This window comes from Mus caroli, chromosome 13 (assembly GCF_900094665.2).
Source record: "Mus caroli chromosome 13, CAROLI_EIJ_v1.1, whole genome shotgun sequence".
NCBI lineage: Eukaryota > Metazoa > Chordata > Mammalia > Rodentia > Muridae > Mus > Mus caroli.
In genome coordinates this window covers 9,574,190-9,593,215 of record NC_034582.1, presented here as the reverse complement: position 1 = coordinate 9,593,215, position 19,026 = coordinate 9,574,190, and the positions used below count along the sequence as shown (strand labels likewise).

The window sequence follows — 19,026 nt, the reverse complement described above, 5'->3', positions numbered from 1 at the left end:
CTACACCCTGTGCCTCTGCAGCTCCATCGAGCAGACCCGACGGCTAAGAGGAGAAGATGGGGAGCCCTAAGGATGACCTGATTGGAATTCCATTCCCAGACCACAGCAGCGAGCTCCTGAGCTGCCTAAACGAGCAGCGCCAGCTGGGTCATCTGTGCGACCTCACCATCAGGACACAGGGTATTGAGTATCACACCCACAGGGCTGTGCTGGCTGCCTGTAGCCATTACTTCAAGAAGCTCTTTACGGAGGGTGGAGGGGGGACTGTGATGGGAACAGGAGGTGGTGGGACGGCTTCTGGGGGAGCAGGGGCCAGTGTGTGTGAGCTGAACTTTGTAGGGCCTGAGGCCCTAGGTGCCCTGCTTGAGTTTGCTTACACAGCCATACTGACCACCAGCAGCGCCAATATACCGGCTGTACTCCAAGCTGCTCGGCTACTGGAAATCCCGTGTGTCACTGCTGCTTGCATGGAGCTTCTACAAGACAGTGGGCTGGAAGTCCCCAGCCCAGATGAGGATGACTGTAAGCGAGCCCGACAGTACCTGAAGGCTTTCCCCACTGCCACCACCACAGCCTCAACCTCAGAGTGCCCAATGGTGAAGACAGCCTTCCGCAGATGCTCCTCCTACCACTGCCGCCGCCACCGCCACCTCAACCTGTCGCCCGCCACAGCTGCAAACCCCGGAAAGCTTTTCTTCAAACCAAAGGGGCCAGAGCAAACCATCTGGTCCCTGAGGCCCCCACAGTACTCACCCATCCCTTGACCTACAAAGAAGAGATGGTTGGTAGAGTGGGTAATAGTGGGGGCAGTGGGCTTGGAGGTAGCTACAGTCCTCCCACAGGTGCCGCCTCACCTGTTGATGGCCCCCTGAACTCTGAAGTCTTTGAAGGTGAGGAAGAAGAGGAGGGGATGGTATATCCCCCAGCCTTCCGGCTAGCACAAAGTAATAAGCCCTCACTATCACCACAGGAGCTGGGCTCCGATGAAGATCCCATCGATCCCAACCTGATGGCTTACCCAAGTTCGCTGCATCAGGACGCCCTGGCACCAGGCCCGGATGGCCAAAACAAGCTGGTGCGAAAACGCAATTCACAGATGCCCCAAGAGTGCCCAGTCTGTCACAAGATAATCTATAAACTGCCTCGACACATGAGGACCCATACTGGTGAGAAGCCCTAGCTATGCCTGTAGGGTCTGCAGCATCTGCTTCACCAGGAGTGACCAGCTGAAGATCCACATGCGGAAGCACACAGGAGAACGCCCCTACTCGTGCCCACACTGCCCAGCCCTCCTCCAGCATAGCTACGACCTCAAGAACCACATGGGCCTGTACACTGGGGACCGGCCCCATGAGTGCCACCTGTGCCACAAGGCTTTCGCCAAGAAGGACCACCTGCAGCGCCATCTCAAGGGTCAGAACTGCCTGGAGGTGCGCACCCAAGGGCACCGCAAGGATGTTTCAGGGCAGCCAGGGCTACACAGAGAAACCCTGTCTCAAAAAAAAAAAAAAAAAAAAAACCCAAAAACAAACAAAAAAACAAAAAAGACAAGATGGCATAAATAACAAATATTAGGCAGTAAGAAAATCAATTAGGCCACAGTTGGAATCCTAGATCCTTCACGTATTTACTATGAGATTTTTTTTGGGTGTTGTTGTTGTGTTTTGAGACAGGGTTCTACCACATAGTCCAGACCGGCGTTCAACACCTACAGTGGTGAAGACTAGCTTTGAACTTCCAATCCTACTGCTTTCATCATCCCAGTACTGGGATAACAGGCACGGACAGCCATACCTGGCTGACTAAGTTATTTAACCGCTTGTGTCTCAGTTTTCCTTAAATATAAAATGACTACAATATTTCTCATAAATATATAAGAATTAACCGAGGTAATGAGTATAAAGGTTCTAGTTTAGAACTAGTAGTACATAAGTAACAGTTTTTAAGTTTGGGGGACGAATCAAAGAACCTCCATGTCTGACACTATTGCTCTCTCTCTCTCACACACACACACACACACACACACACTCTAGTCAGCTAAAACTTTATTACAAACCACATTTTCTAAAGAATGAATCAGAATAAATATTCTAGTAAGAAAAAAAGAGTTCTGTAGCAAGTCATATATGTAACTCACCTTCCACAGCTGCACTATCTATGGAGAGTATTCTATTTCAGTTTTAAAAATTCATTCTTAGAAATAAGACAGAAGAGAGGCTATGCCTTTCTTTTTATTGCTAGCTTTTAAGCTTAAGAGCTACAAGCTTATAAAAAATTACAATAAGGATTCCATTTTATCTTTCTATAGTGGTGGGAATTGACTCAAAATGTTTTCAAAAGTAAATTACGGAGGGCCAGGGATCTTCACCATATTAAATGCAATGTTTTTATATGGTGTATGCTCTAGGTATTAGGTCTAAAATGCAACAGAAACATGTTGATACCTTCTCAAAGAACTAATTAAATTAATTAGATTTTTTTACTATAATTTAAAATATATTAAATAACAATTTTAATACTGTTAAGAATTTTCATATAGCTAACTTTATTTTCCACAAAATAGATTGTATTCAATGTACTTGTAAAAAGACATTTCAATCCTAAAGAGATATTTGTATTGCTCTATCACAAATCTTGTACCAAAATGAGTTCTATAAAGACAGAATTTGGCTTGTCCATTGTCTTGAACACCTGGTATTAATATAGTAAACATTACATCCAGGCTATCTTTTCTTTTGATGTGCTGGGGACCTGTGCATGCTATGCTACCACAGACTGACCTACATCCCAAGCCCAATAATAGGATTTAATGTTCATCACCATGACACACAGGTACTTACTGAGCAAATGAGAAGCCAATAAAGAGAAGTCAGTACTTTGCCCTAAATATTAAATATTTTAAAAATTCAGAGACAGAAACATTTTTCTCAATCACATAACAATATATTAAAAGCTGTAGCTATTGCTAGAACTAACTCTAAATGAGTAAAATTTGGAATAAAATTGAAATTCTTGTATAAATCTGACAATGATATTAATAGTAACTATACTCTAGTGATAGAATAGAGGCAATGTAATCACCACCCAGTCCCATAGCTAAAATAAGGCACTACTTCAGGTAAGCAATTTGCCTCCCATATGTCTCTATTTCAGAATCAAGCAAAAACTGACAGAGGAAAAAAATCTTTTTGTTTGAGATAAGGTCATGGTTCTGGGCTGGTCAAAAACTCAACTTGAACTCCCCATCCTCCTGCCTCTATCTCCAAATGCTAGACTGCATCTGTGAAACACCATGCCTAGCTAGAATTTTTAAATTCTAATTTTTAATTTCTGTTTCAAAGTGTCTTTTTAAAAGACTAAAAATTGGGGGCTGGAGAGATGGCTCAGTGATTAAGAGCACTGACTGCTCTTCCAAAGGTTCTGAATTCAATTCCTAGCAACCACATGGTGGCTCACAACCATCTGTAATGTGATCCAAAGCCCCTTTCTGGTGTGTCTGAAGGCAACTACAGTGTATTCATACACATAAAATAAAATAAAAAATAAAATAAAAAGATTAAAAATCTATAAAAGGCCAAATGGTGATCACTGTCCTTTGATCCCAGAACTTCAGAGGCAGAAGCAGGAGGATCTCTATGAGTTTGAGGCCAGCCTGGTCTACAGAGTGAGCTCCAGAACAGCAGCAGCTATGCAAGAGAAACCCTGTTTCAAAAAACCAAAGCCAAACTAAACCAAACCAACTAAACAAACAAACAAAAAACTGTAAAAGACCAAAAGGCAAAAGTCACACTTAACCTGTCCTTCATTAATCTGACATCAGAAAATAAAGTTTCTAGACAAAAACAAAATTTCAGAATAATTCAAATATCCCTGAGTCAAAATAGTACCTTCTTTGTGGTATCTAATCAACGCAGATCACTTAGAAATAGGGCACACTGCATATAATTTAACCTCTGAAAGCCTCAGATTTCTTCATGAAAAATTTTTCATAACTTTCTGGGCACTAAATCTAGTTTCTGTTTAGACTGTAAATTTTTACTAGTTTCTCCATGAACCATCCATATTGCTGCCAAACGAGGTCTGTAGGTTTGTTTAAACATCTAGATATATACAAAGATAAGCACCAGCATGTGACAGCCCTGAGGATTGCAGCTTTTTGATTGTCCTGTACACCTCTGTTGGATGTCCTTTCTCCCTGCTTCTCACTCCCATCTAAGCCACTTCTGTTCAACTGCTTTACTTTGCAGGCATCCATCCTTTTCTTGCAAAGAATCCAGAGTGTATCTTGACCTCCTAGAGAACTTCTATTCCCAGATACACTGCAGTCAGATTAAGAAAAACACATTCTACCACACAACTCCCCACATAATCCCATCCAATAGACTCCCCATATAAATGGATAAAAGTTTCAGGTGGGTACTTTAAGGACCCAGGTAGTCAGTCGCTCAAGCTTATAGCTCCTTTCTCTAGTTTCACTTTATATACTCATCTCACTGTTGTATGGAACAAGCATAAGAAACCTAGCTTGATTCCAGGATTTAGAGACATGAAGGGAGGGGGAGGATGGACAACCAAGACATAAACACTAAGGGACAAGTCATGATAGAAGTCAATACCCTCCGGAGGAAAAAGCCCAACTTCACTAAACACTGAGTTTGAATTAGAGCACATGACATTAGATTTCTTCTCTATTTTAAGTGACAAATGTCTTCTTCAATGGTAACAATGAAATGGAAGGTACTTAAGAGAATGTTGACAATGATCTCAAGATAACAGCTACTCTGCCTCAGTGCTGTAGGACTGAGATCTGGACGTCTCTTACAGTGCACACTGGAGCCAGACGTGATGACACATTTCTACAACCTGAGCACTCAGGGAGGCGGAGGCAGATGGGTCTCTATGAGTTTGAGGCCAGCCTGATTTACATAGTGAGTTCTTGGACAGCTAGAGAGGGGGCTAGGAGCAGAGGCATGGGGGAGGGAGGGAGAACCTGTCTCAAAAAAATAAAACCAAACAAAAAGCCACACAAAACAAAACCCAGGACACACTGCAAATACATACTCAATACTTTAGGAAAGTAGGAACTTTGTGGACATTTCATTCCTCAAATGCTGTTCACCTTATTTTTTGAGGCATTACTGATTCATCTAGGCTGGGTAGCCAGTAAGTCCCAGGATCCTTCTGCCTCTACTTCCTAAGTGCTGGGATAACAACTGTGCATCACCGTGCCTGGCTTTTGGGAAGTCGATACTAGAGATCTAATTCAGATCCTCATGCTTAGTTTAAGACAAACATTTTACCAACTGAGCTAGCTTCCCAATCCCACAGATTTCCTTTTTAAAATTAAATGGTTGAGAGGCCCCAACTTGTGAAAATATATTAACCTGCAGTCACATACCTGAAAATAATGTGTATGATACATCAAGAACATTTTCAAAATACATTTTTCAAAACATGTACCATATTGAAAATAACCCAGTACAGACCACATTTCTTTCCTTTCATTTAAAAATAATTCCAACTTTTCCTCCACAGAACTTGTTTTCCTTTATGAAAGAAATATATTTAAATTATAAGGTCCTCATGACATGTAAATAGGTAATATGGGTAGAAAATTCATATCGCCTCAGTTTTATTCTCTTGATTTATTCATTCAAACTGAGCATTTCTCCGTCTGCTATGCTAAATGGCACAGGCCCACAGGGAACAAGATCTCCACAATGACAGGAATAACTCACAACCCCAGGCAAGCGCCCCAAGAGCAATGACTATTTTAGTAAGTAATCTATCCTGAGAGTCTGGCAACTTGCTGGGCTTTGCAATAACCTTGGATATTAAAGGCTAAGGGAAGTTAACCTCGAAACTGATTATTCAAAATAAGCCTAAGAAGTAAAAAAAAAAAAAAAAAAAGAACAACAAAGCCCCTAATCTGTATGGTCCTGATGACATCCATCACAATCAGGCAGAAATCTTGAAAATGAAGAACCCACAAGAGCCCATTACAGATCTACTGATGAGTCAGTCAACTGGGTCACTACAGTGTGCACTTGCAAGCTTCAATGAACCATACTGGCATATTTTAGCCATCTTCCTATTACCAATACTCACTGTGATGGTTTATATATGTTTGGCCCAGGGAGTAGCACTGTTAGGAGGTGTAGCCTTGCTGGAATAGGTGTGTCACTGCGGGCACAGGCTTTGATACCCTAGTCCTAACTGCCTAGAAATCAGTATTCTGATAGCAGCCTTCAGATGAAGATGTAGAACTCTCAGTTCCTCCTGCACCATGCCTGTCTGGATGCTACCATATTCTCGCCTTGATGATAATGGACTGAACCTCTGAACCTGTATGCCAGTCCCAATTAAATGTTGTCCTTATAAGGGCTGGAGAGATGGCTCAGAGAGTTGCTTTGGCTATGATATCTGTTCACAGCAGTAAAATCCTAACTAAGACAGGAACTGGGGTATTTCTGTGATAGGCCTGACCATGCTTTTGTTTGGAAGAATGAGGATGTTGGGATTTGGAATGCAGTCCAATGTTTTCAATGGGGCTCGATGGGCTAACCTAGAAGGAATAAGGAAGACTTTGTTACTGATAATGATTTGAATTATGCAGAGGTTTCGATGGAAATTTTCAATATGTGGCCTAGAGACTGTTTTTGTGCTATTTTGGTGAAGAATGTGGCTACTTTTTGCCCTTGTCTAAAGAGTCTGCCTGAAGCTAAGGTGAAGAGACTCAAATTAATTGCACTGACAAAGGAAGTCTCAGAAACGCCCATCTTAGACTTTGTTCTCTGGCTAAATCTTATGAAAAGCTTTTTAAACAAGAGGACCAACCTGAAAAAAGGAAAAATATATGGTTCTAGTATTAAAGGGAGGGACCAGGAAGTGAAATAGAGCTGAATTCTATGTTCAAGGATATTAAATTGAATTAAGGGAGTAATGACCTGGGCAAGATCCCGCCCAGCTAAGTTTAGGTCCAGGCATGGTTGTGCAAACCCTGAATCACAGGAAGCAAAGAAAAGCAGAACTCTGAGTTCAAGGCCAGCATAGAACAGACCAAGTTCTAATTGAAGGAAAACTTAAATCCAGGCTTGCTCAAGAACATCTTTAATCCCAGTGCTTAGGAGAGAGACGTGTAGATCTCTGAATTCAGTCAGTCTAAAGAGCAAGTTCCAGGAATAGTCAAGCTTGGACAGTGAAGGAGTTGGAAAACAGAAAGCTGATGATTTTGTAATAGAACAAGGGGGCCATGTTCCAGCCCCAGTAAGCAGCAGAACTCAGCAGCTTTGGCCACATGGTTGTGGGTTTAGAATCCAGAACAGAAGGAACTGCTGGGACAACTGATGCTGGTTAGCTGGAGCTAAGAAATTAGTGGTGATTAAGAAGAGACCAGTGTCACTGAGGTGAAATCTTCTGGGAAATGTTTTCTGAGTGCACAAAGAAGCTATGTTCCAGAGATAGCCAAGGTTGTACCTCGTGCTGCAGCTGTCCTTGGTAATGTGTAAGAGTCACCCAGGTGGTACTGGTTTTGAAGGTAAGAAGGGGTCATGAAGAGCAGTGGAGACTTGGCATTGTAGGAAACCATAAAAGGCCATTGGTGAAGATGCAGCCTCAGTTCCAGGATCATGCGGGGCATTTGAAACTTGGCACCATGAAGAGAGCCCATGAGAGGCTATCAGAGAAGCCTAGATGTAGCAGAAGACCCCAGTGTATTGGAGATGTCAGTACCATGGGTTGGTCACCAAGAAAGGCAGCAGCAGTGAAGTGGATCAACCTGAGCTTAGAGTGCCACAGAGGACAGAGCTGGAGAAGTGATGCCAGCCCTTTGGAGGAGTCCAGAAGATCATGTGTGGATCCCAGACACTGAAAGATGAATCTGTAACACTGAAGTTGCCTTGGATACCCCAAGGTTTTTGAGATGCTAGATCCATGGTATCTGCTGAGGAAAACTGCTAACAGGGAGTGGAACCAGCCCAGAAGGAAGAAGTTTGTTGCAGTCAAAAAAGATGAAAAAGGAGTTGGAGATCTGAAAACTGCTTTGACATCACATGGAGATGCAGTTTGGAGATTGCCCAGCTGGTTTCCTGCCTTGCTTTGAGGTTTAAAGTTAAGTCATTGGATGGATTTAAAAAGAGACCTTGAACTTCGGACTTTTAATACCGTTGAGAGTGCTCTAGACTATGTGGACTTTGCAAGTAGGACTAAATGTATTTTTTTTATGCCATGGGTAGGTATGGCCCCCATAGACTCGTGTGTTTGAACAAGCCTATGGGGGCCAGGGAGTGGAATGTGATGGTTTATATATGTTTGGCCTAGGGAGTGGCACTATTAGGAGGTGTAGCCTTGTTGGAATAGGTGTTGGAATAGTTCCTTCTGCACCATGCCTGCCTGGATGCTGCCATGTTCTCACCTTGATGATAATGGACTGAACCTCTGAACCTGTAAGCCAGCCCCAGTGAAATGTTATTGTAAGAGTTGCCTTGGTTGTGATGTCTGTTCACAGCAGTAAAATCCTAACCAAGACACTCACCAAAACTCCAGGAGTGACTCAGGCACTGACCTGAGTGTTTTGCTGACTAAATTCTTATAGCTTACATTCATGGGAACTGAAGTCCTGAGATATAGCATAGCGGGATACTTTTGGAAAAACCAACCCTAGGCAAAAGCTGGACATCAAGCTCAATTTGTCTTTGAACTGCTTGCCCAGTCTGTCAACAAACAGCTGGACCCAGGTATCCAGCCCTACACCTAGCTATACAAATATGTACTTAGTGATAAGCCATTTTTCTTTACAACTCTGGCTTCCTTTTTTCTAGATACCTTACAAAGAGTAGCCTTTTCCCAATTTCATAAGTTCTATATTGATCTATATTGATTTCTATATTGATCACTGCATAATTTCTGCTAAGGCACTGTCCAAACCAGTCAGCAAAAATCGTCACAGTTTATATCCCCTGGCTATGATTTCCTTTCCTGTCTGTACCTATGGCGTGCTGTATTTCACAAGAGACCTTCCTGCTAACTAGCTATGCTCCATGGCTGGTTCCAGCTGTTTAACGTCACTACTTTAGAAAAGTTGCTAATCTTAGTACTGACATGACTTCCTTTCCTCAGGTCCTTCTGTTCAGCTGTCACCTTTCCACATGGGCCTTCCTTGATCAACTCTTAGAGCTCTACCTCGTTTTTCCTCATCATACTCACCATCTCCATGATATATTCATAGTCTTATGCGTCTTCCCTTTCAAATGGTTAAGCCCTGGTGGGCAGGCACCTTACATTAATTATTTGCTAATTCTGACCTGCTAGAGAAGATGGCCCAGCAGCCCTCTACTGTTCGCTGAACCAACCATTAGCCAGAGGGCTTTTCTAATATTCAGGGAAGATACATTTCCTTTTCAAAAAGTTATTGTACTAATGAAATGGTTTACCAAGTCAAAGGACTTGCTAAGTCTGATAATCAAACTCTGAACATCACAAAATCAGAACCCATATGATGGAAGGAGAGAACTGACTCACAAGTTGTCCTGCAACGTTTGCAAAAGCTCCATGCTGTACCAATTGTGCACTCAAGCATACACGCATGCACATAAACACAGACACACAAATGTAAACAAGTACTATTGTGGCTTAAATGGAAATCCAGAGTAGCAGAAAAGAAACCAAAATAAATCTTAAAGTGTTATTTCAAGAGAAAGATATTTAGTAAAATCTCAGGTTTTAGGCTTAATGTATGTGGTCAGAAAGTAAAAATGCCCAAATGTTTTAAATATTTCAACAGCAAAATAGGAAAAAGACCTGTGGGAACTTTTGCAATCAAAATCCTTCTTCTTTTGTTTTTGAAGTGCCAGGGGAGGCGAGTGGGATAGGAATCTGTCTAATTAAAACATCCTACTGATTATCTGGCAAAGCTTCGATATCAACACAAAAGTAATTTTTACAACTAGTATGACCCCATATAACCCTGAGTCTTCCTACAGTCTGCTTGCTTAATCTAGTCTAGCCTAAATGGATAAGCACTAAGACATCAGGAAAAAATCTGTTTCAAATCCAAAAATTGTTTGCAGTCTTACTTAAATACAAGCTCAAAGGCAAGGTTTATTGTGTTGAATGCTAAAAGACTGTTAATGTTAAGGTCACATATATTCTACAGTGGCTCTGCATGTAGATTCCAGCAACTCACTCATCTTTGAGTGAGAGAGAGCACAACCCCAACAGATATTAGGTGGCAAAGCATTTTGTATGTACGGCCCTTTTTTAACTAGTTTGTAAAAGTCTCACAAGCTAAATACACATATAATGTACTTTCATTATACCACTTGGAAGTCATTCTTTTCAGTCACACAAATAGCCTTTCCAAAAAAAAAAAAAAATGGTGGTTGTCTAATAGGAAAAGAGATCACTACTAAAATAACCCCAGTGTAATCTGGTAACAGTCGGAGTTTTGAGGATTGCTAAATAAGGTATAAGACTTGGTTCTGTGATGGCTGTGAAGACCTGTTTTAAAACTTTCTGAAAAGAAAACAGCTGTTTGGATATGAAATGGTAAGATAAATCCTAACGTAGTTAAAAATTAAAGCATTACCCTATCTTTAAAATAGCTATGGAGTTCTTGACATATATAAGCATTCCAGGAAGAACTTGAAAAAGACACACAGTAGATACGAAAGTAGTGTTGAGGGGTGGCAGGACAACACTGGCAAACGCACTTCAGATTGTAAGGCGAATGAGAACAAAGATTTCATTCCCACGATGGATGAAGTTTGGGAACAAATGTACGCGAAGTTAAAGAAGAATCCGGTATTCCTAGGCTCCTTAATTAGCAAGCTATCCAAGCAGAATACAGGGGAGACTCCACTCACAGCTGAACCCTAGTTCACGTCTAGGTCTTTTCCTGACTCACCTCATGATCAGAGACCACAAAGTACAGTCAGTCCCTCCTCGCTGCAAAGTGAGTCCTGACACGCAAAGCCAACACCGTCAGCACCGGCAAGCTCGCTCCCCCACCCCACCTCGGAGAGAAGCGCCCCAAGTTGTGACCATGGCCCTCCCTCGACCACGACGCGGGCCATTGAGCACACGCAGATAAGAAACGAACAGTTGGGTTCGCCCGACACCAAAGAAAGACTCGCTTGTTCCGTCCGTTCTGGGACGTCCGAGCCCTCCCTGTGCCCCTTCAGCCATCCCCCGCGGCCTCCCACGAGCGCAGCGACCCAGCCCCTCGCCTCACCTGCCGCGCTGGGCCCGGTGTTGTGGGGGTCCGGCGGGGAACGGAGCCAGAGGTGCCAGAGGTGCAGCGCGGCCCCGAGCACGCAAGGGCACAGCAGCACCAGCCAGTTTCGCATTGGCCGCTCCCACCTCGCGCCCCCGCCGCGCTCTCCCGCGTCCCGGCCAATAGCGAGGGGACCTAAGAACACCGAGTGCCACCAGGAGTGTTCGCGCCCACGCCTGGCGTTGTCTCCGCCGCTCTCTCCTTAGATCCGCACCACGAGCCGCGGCGGCTTCCCGGCCAAGGCCACGCCCCCGCGTGCGTGGCCTTCCCACCCGTTCCGCCCTCCTCGCTCTCGCCCAGCCCTTCAGTCCGCGTCCTTGCACGCTCCTGTCTACCGGAAGGGCGGGAGTGGTAGTCCCTCGCTGAGCCCAGGAGGGAGGCGTGCCTGAGATTGTAAGCCCGAGAAACTACATTTCCCAGAGAGCTATGCGTGCTGCCACGCTACGCTGGAGGCGAAGTGCACACACGAAGCATGCGCGTCTCTCGTCCGGCCGCGGTGCCTTAGCGGCACACTGAACATGCGCATCCACCCTCGTGCTAGGGCTCCCCTGTAGTTAAGGCGGGCACCGCACACTGGGAACCTGCACGTTAACTGCTCAAGTTGCTGTACGACCCCCTCCGCTATGGACATTGCTGCAGGGCGCATGACCTCGAGGAGCGGTTGCCCAGTCGGGGCAGGTTTGTATGGCACCTCAGCGGTCAACAAGATAATAGTGTGTTCCCCTGACCTGTCCCATACCGAGGGCAGCGGGGATCCTGAGTGCCGAGTAGCAGGGAGTTTCCTGCTTCCCTTTAGTAAGCAACGGCGGGTGAGGAGGACGAGAAACCCCGGGGCTTGCTATGGAAAGCGAGGACAGAGGAGAAGCCCGGACCTGGAGGCTGCCTGGGTGCGCACGCGCTCCTCACTAGGGTAACTGTCAGGAAGCACAGGAATGAGAGCTTTGGCTGCCAGATGACTTTGACAAGTTCCCACCAAGTTGAGGTGACCAAATGTGTGAGGGCTGGGTTTGCAGAAGATCCATCTCCAGCCAGCGTTAGGAAATGAGCGAACTTCACTGGAGCCAACTCTCAGGCTCAGCACCATATTGCCACTGAGTAGCGGTTTAGTATTAGAAAAGCAATTGTAGTAACACACACACACACACACAGAGACGCCCCCAGTGTCTCACGTAGTTGACAAGAAACTAACTATTCTGCAGAGGATGACCTTGAACTCTTGATCTTTCTGTCTTCATCTCCACAAGTGGTGCTTTGGGGTGGAACCCAGGGCTTAATCCTTACTAGGCAAGCCCTCTACCAACTGAGCTATATCCTCAACCTGACACTGTTAAGATTGACTTTTAAAAAAGATTTTATTTGATTTTTTTTTCATTTGTGTGTGTGCGCATGTGCAGGCTAGGGAGGTTGTCTATCCCATCCCCTGGAGCTGGAGTTTCCCGTGTTTGTGAGCCACCCTGTGGGTACTGGGAACTGAAATTGGGTGCTCAGGAAGAGCAGCGAGATCTCTTAACCATTGGGCCATCTCTTCAGCCCCTTAAGATAGCTTTTTCTTTGGCTATTTTTGCAATGTTTTTAATTTCAATGTTTTAATTTAGTTTAATCAGGTAAAAGCTGTGTTCTACTGTTGTATGTACTTAATAAAATAACTCACATGGTCAAATTTGTTCCCATGAGAAAAAATTTGTTTGAGCGGTGCTGAAGCTCAATGGTAGGGCTATGTCTACCAATGGGAAGTCTTGGGTTGATGCCCAACCTGTACAAAAAGGGGAGGGGACTCGTGTATTTGTTATTCATTACAAATCCAGAATAGTTGAAACAATAATAATCATTTCGTATCTCAGACTTTAGTACAGATCAGGAATTTGGGAGCTAAGTTCTAGTTCGTTTTCAAAATTGCAGGAATATTATCAGCCAGGGCTTCAGTCATCTGAAGGCTTCATGGTGGTTGAAGAGTCTGCTTTGAACATTGCTCACTCAGATGGCAGACGTTTTAATGATGGAGACACATTGTCACTTCTGGGTTAGTCAGTTGGTCACACAGAAAAGCCCTATAGAGTGAATACCTGTGCGCACAGTGTTCAGGTATTCACCAGAGTGACTACCAGGAGTCAGAGATCACTGGGAACCATCCTAGATGCTGGCTAGCACAGTATGCCCTGAAAATTTGAGTGAACACTCGTGTCTCAATACTCTGGGGTAACTTTAGGACCCCTATTAACAAGAGTCCTGAAGACAGAAAAGAACACTTTTTTTCCTTTTGAAGAGTAACAGAATTAAAAGATGAAATATATAGTTGCTTGGCAGATATCACCAACTTCTGTATATTTCTTTCCCTCTAAGGAAGAATAATTTCTATAACTTTCTTTTAAGATTATTTATTTATTTGGTTTTTTGAGACAGGGTTTCTCTGTATAGCCCTGGCTATCCTGAAACTCACTTTGTAGACCAGGCTGGCCTCGAACTCCTGAGTGCTGGGATTAAAGGCGTGTGCCACCATGCCCGGCTGTGCACACAAGAATTTTTATTCAGGCTTGAACCTGGGCCACAAACTATCCTGGTGCAATAGGATAGGAGAGCGACCCCAAAGTCTGGGGCCATGGGGTTTATAAAGGAAAAAAAACGCAAGTAGGGATTTGCAAGCCTTAGAGTTAAATGATTAAGTAAGAGGATAAAGGAATGTTGGCCTTTAAGCTGATTGGCTTGCAGCATCTGATCAAACCGCAAGGAGGGAGCACGCACCTAAAAGGAGCCTCATGACCTGGGAATGATTCATGTTTACTTAGCCCACCCTGGTATTGTCGCTTGGCTACAGCTGTTATGCCTATTTTGCAACTGTCAAGATCTCATGTTTTATTTTGTTTTTTCCAGAACTCAAGGGTGGGGGACAAGTCACTCTGAGGACAAAAACCTAAGATGGAGTCTAAAAAACCAAAAGGGAGTTTGTTTTGCTACCTCAGTCCCTTCAGACAAGGTCCTCTGTGACTCAGGTCTCTACCTTTCTTGGTAGAATTTTCTCTGTTTAAAAACTACAATGGGCCTAGAGAAATGGCTCTATAGTTAAAAGCACTTGTTGCTCTTGCAGGAGATCCAGGCTTGGTTTCCAGTGAAAGACTCCCTGAGGAGCCCCTCGTTCAGGCCTCAGGATAATAGCAGACCCCCAAGAACTCACGAGAGACCAAGCTTGATGCAAACCACACAAGGCTTTATTCGGGGAAAGCCAGAACTCTGGGGATGACTCGTATCCCACACAGGGGTAGAGGAATCGACCTTGAGGGAAAAGGGGTCCCAGTTCTTATCTTAAGGGGGAAAGAAGAAGGAGGGAGTAGGGGATTTCCAGATCTAAACAATGTCTATTCTAAAATGATTGATTCCTCAAGAAATGGGTATGGGAGGGAAACAAGGAAGGAGTCTAATGAAAGTGTAGCAACTCCTGATTGGCCCAGACTGTAGTTGCTGGGGAGATTTTCTGACTCTTTCCCAGCAACCAATATAGCAACCAATATCACAAGCACCTGGCAGTGAGGTACAGCAGTGGGCACACACCTGGGTTCAAGGAATGGTCAGAACATTGGCAGACACACAGGTTCGAGGAGCAGCCAGAACATTGTGCACCTCTATTTTTCTAAATCAGTGAAGCTAGTTCTACTAACAATGAAATCTATTTTGCCAATTTCAGGGCTTCTGTGACCTTTTACATTCTGTCAGGATCTTTCATCAGCATCCACATGGCAGCTCACAGTGACTTCCTTCAACAACCATTTTAGTATATCTGATGTCCTCCTCCTTCTGATCGCTGAGGGCACCAGGTAGGCTTGTGGTACATATCCATACATTACAAGCAAAACAGTCCGCTAGAGGCCGCTGGCCCTCCCTCTTGTCCTCCTAGTGGTTTGAGACCCGTAGGTGGAGAAACACTGATTTAAATGATTCCTTGTGGATTTCGAGCTGACAGTTGAATTCCCCTGAGTCAATGGCTGTACACTGACTAGAAGAAGGTAGTAACCTTTTACCCAGCAGATGCAGCTCTTCACATCTCAGTCCGAGGCTTCCTCATTCTTCTCTAGTTTCACTGTGCCACTGAGTCAGGGTTCTCTTGGAAGTGAAAGAAAGACAGGGAAGTTCCCACCGAGGGAACTTCCGGCAAAGAAGTTCCGCAAGAAGTGGTGAATAGCATACTGGAAGGTGAGTGTGGAGATTCAAACTCCAGCAAGTCAGGATGTAAACTGCAGTAAGGACTTTGGCTTTTGTTCTGAAATGAATGGGAACACTACTACATGGGCTTCGCTAGGACGAGCAACAAGATCCAACCTGTTCCCACAGGATCGTTCAGGCTGCTGAGCCAAGAACTGAGAGTGATGAGGAAATGTGGAAGTGGAGGTTCAGGCATTCTCTGACAATAGTGACAATGGTGGCAATGGTGACAGGCAGATTGAAGGTGCAGCAGCACCCAGACAAGTGCCCTGGAGAGTTGCTGCTACATACCTTTGAAGTGCGCCCTGCCATCCAGGGTGGAATGTTGTTACCTGTGTGGTGCTGAGTCTGTGCTCGGAATTGCCTGTGACTGGAAGTGGCTGCCTTGCATGGGATACAGTCTCTTCTCCTGAGACAACCTGCACCCAGTGACCAGTTGAACAGGGGTTAAAAGATTTGGGGAAACTCTAAAGAGCCATCTCCTGGTCTCAGTGACAATAGAATCTTAGTTCAACTTCTTCCATGCTCTAATTCTGTTCCTCACATCCTTAGGATGCTCCCCATAATAGTCTCCTGTGAGCCTCCTGTATCAGAGTACATGCCAGGAAACCTGACCCTAGGCAATGAATCTGATGGCACTTAGCCAAACTGCAGAGTTCTATCATGAAGACTCACGTGCCTCCATCTACTTTGCTCTAGACCACACTGACCTTGGCTGTCAGAGGATCATTTTCTTAGTTCTTTTCTTTTCTCTTCCTTTCTCTCCCTCCCTCCCTCTCACCCATCCTCCCTCCCTTCTTTCTTTCTTCCTTCCTTCCTCCTCCTCCTCCTCCTTTTTTGACAAGGTCTTGCTATGTTGCTTGAGTTGGTGTGGCAGGATTTTCCCTGTCCAATTAATTTAAATATCAGTGCAGCAGGAGACCTGTGATTGGACAGGGAAAAAGGAGGCAACAGGAGAAGAGGAGAGGAAGCAAGATGGAGGACAAACAGGATGATTCAGATTCCGGGTGGTTTTAAATAGCCACAGGTAGATATAATATCATATAGGGATAGAATAATTGGGGTAACTTGTCTAATCTAGGTGGGCAGCTTGTACCATTATCAATTGGCCGTGAATTTATTGTGTGGGCATCTTGTGTCAAAATTGAGAATTTATTTATATATAAATCTGACTGATTAATTATAAGCTTTTAGAGTTTTGATTTACTGGGTTAAGGGGATTTGTGACAACTAACCGCTGGAGGTAAATGGCTGAGAAGGTATGGGCGGCACTGAGACAGGTGAATCAGAGATGGGAGGTCAGCGATTGGTCGCTGCTGGGGCTAAATAGAGACAGAGGTGTTGAGACCACCAGGACAGAGAGTAGCTGGGTGTAGCTTGGGAACTTGCTGCTCATTTTAATTTTTCTCACAACAAGCTGACCTAAAATTCAAGTGTAATCTGGGTTGGCCTCCTTCTTGGAGTAATGGAATCACAGGTGTATGCCACCACTGCTGGCTCATAAGCACACAAGTACACTCTTGTTCCTTTGACTTTGTAGCTCATTGTAGTAGTGGAAATATCTTTCCAATAAGCTTTTCCCTTCTTCCCTTAAGGTCTTCTACCACATTCAGTCTCTATTAGTCCTATTCTATTCTACTCTATCCTGTTCATTTCATATCACTCATTTATTTTGCTTATGGTTTAATGATTGCTGTTTACAGAGGGCAGAAACATTTCCCCTCTATCTTTTGCCCACTGATGCATCCCAGTACCTGGAGTGGCAATAGTACCTTCTAGGTGTTTCATAAATGTTTACTGAATGACTGATTGAATTGAATGGATAAATTTGGATATCTCAGTGAATTGATTATCATTATAAAACATAAGAGCTGAACTGGTAGTCTTTGGAGCAGAGCTAAATGGAGACATCAAGATTTTGGTGTGAGGAGAGAAAGGAGATGATAAAGGCACTGAGAAGATTCCAGAATATGTGAGGAAAACATGAGGTTCGTCATGGAAGACAAGAAGTATGATGGGGTTGGAGGGTAGGCAGCTGTTTACAAGGCTCATGGAAAGCATGAAGTGGGATGAAAAGTGTCCATTGATACACAGTGAAAGAGTTAAGGCAAAAGAGGCAGTGCCTCAAGCCTGGGAGTGGATGAGTTTAGGAGGCAGAACTGCTGGGTGAGTTAGTTTTTCCCGAATCCTGGACCTGAAGTGCAGAAAAGGAAGACTGAGAGCAGGGGCAGCATGTAAGCTGAGCTACGGTGTGACTAGCTGAGAAACCTATACTCCATGTGCAGGCCTCCACGTGGCGCTGGCAGGTTTGCCTTTTACCATTCTCCCCATTGCTAAACCATCAGATTACATTCCTAAAGCTAGCCACCAAAGTCCATTTGCTAATTTGGCCACTGGCTCATCCCTGACTGATGACCAAGGTTCAACTATCAAAACATCAAAGTCCAGCAATCAAAAGTCATTGACTAACCAAACTAAAATACCCAATCAGAACACACGTGAGCTCATTTTAACACAGACTTCCCTTTTTTCCTCTTAAAATTAATACTTGCAAAGCTTTTTGCTGCTGTTTCTGCCTAATTCAGATACAGCTACGTTGTCTCTTTGCCTTGCTTAATAAAGGATCTGTTACAGTTTGTATATATTGGCCCAAGGAGTGGCACTATTAGAAGGTGTGGCCTTGTTAGAGTAGGTATATTACTGTGGGCATGGGCTTTAAGACCCTCATCCTAGCTGCCTGAAAGCCAGTATTCTGCTAGCAGCCTCTAGATAAAGATGTAGAACTCTCAGCTCCTCCTGCACCATGCCTGCCTGGATGCTTCTATGTTCCTACCTTGGTGATAATGGACTGAATCTTTGAACCTGTAAGCCAGTCCCAATTAAATTGTCATTATAAGAGTTGCCTTGGTCATGGTCTCTGTTCACAGTAGTAAAACCCTAACTAAGACAGGGTATTGGTACCAGGGGCTGGGGTATTGCTGTAATAGGCCTGACCGTGCTTTTGTTTGGAAGAATGTGGATTTTGGGACTTCAGATTTGCAAAGCATTAGAATGTTTTAAGTGGGGGCTTAATGAGCTACCCTAAAAGGAATTTGGAAAACTTTGTTACTGTGAGTGCTTTGAATTGTACTGACCTGGCCCAAGATGTTTCAGTGGAGAAGAATTTCAGTACGTGGTCTAGAGACTGTTTATGTGATATTTTGCCCTTGTTTGAAGAGAGTCTGTCTGAGGCTAAGGTGAAGAGACTCAGGTGAATTGCATTGACAGGAAGTCTCAGAAATGCCCATCATAGATTTTTGCACTGGTTAAGTCTCATGAAGAACATTTTAAACAAGCAGAGCAAGCTGAGAAATGAAAAATATAAAATATATAGTCGAAGATGTTTGCTGGTCCTTTGAGTTGAAAATCTTCATTCTTATCCACTCCTATTATCCGTAGGTTTGGTCTTCTCATTTTGTCCTGGATTTCCTGGATGTTTTGAGTTATGATCTTTTTGCATTTTCCATTTTCTTTGATTGTTGTGCCGATGTTCTCTATGGAATCTTCTGCACCTGAGATTCTCT

The 19,026-nt window shown here is 44.1% G+C and overlaps 1 protein-coding gene, 1 long non-coding RNA gene and 1 pseudogene across 4 annotated transcripts in view; 2 read left to right on the top strand and 1 right to left on the bottom strand.

Annotated features, from left to right (window-relative positions):
* Nucleotides 1–11,525, bottom strand: part of B3galnt2 (beta-1,3-N-acetylgalactosaminyltransferase 2) — a 43,222-nt gene extending 31,697 nt beyond the window's left edge. Inside the window, exon 1 of one of the 2 annotated variants that reach the window (XR_003834626.1) lies at nucleotides 11,231–11,513. Coding sequence is in view for 1 of the 2 variants with exons in the window: in XM_021179958.2 (XP_021035617.1) it covers nucleotides 11,231–11,345 (115 nt within the window). In the remaining variant the exon portion in view is untranslated. Of the gene's footprint in view, nucleotides 1–11,230 lie in introns of both variants that reach the window. The other variant, XM_021179958.2, reaches the window with a different exon arrangement.
* On the top strand, nucleotides 54–11,089 carry LOC110307856 (annotated as a pseudogene).
* Nucleotides 11,526–11,735: 210 nt separating the features above from the next.
* Nucleotides 11,736–19,026, top strand: part of LOC115029061 — a 16,676-nt gene continuing 9,385 nt past the window's right edge. Inside the window, exon 1 of one of the 2 annotated variants that reach the window (XR_003834627.1) lies at nucleotides 11,736–11,950. This is a non-coding gene — a long non-coding RNA (uncharacterized LOC115029061). Of the gene's footprint in view, nucleotides 11,951–14,955; nucleotides 15,079–19,026 lie in introns of those variants that run through there. The other variant, XR_003834628.1, reaches the window with a different exon arrangement.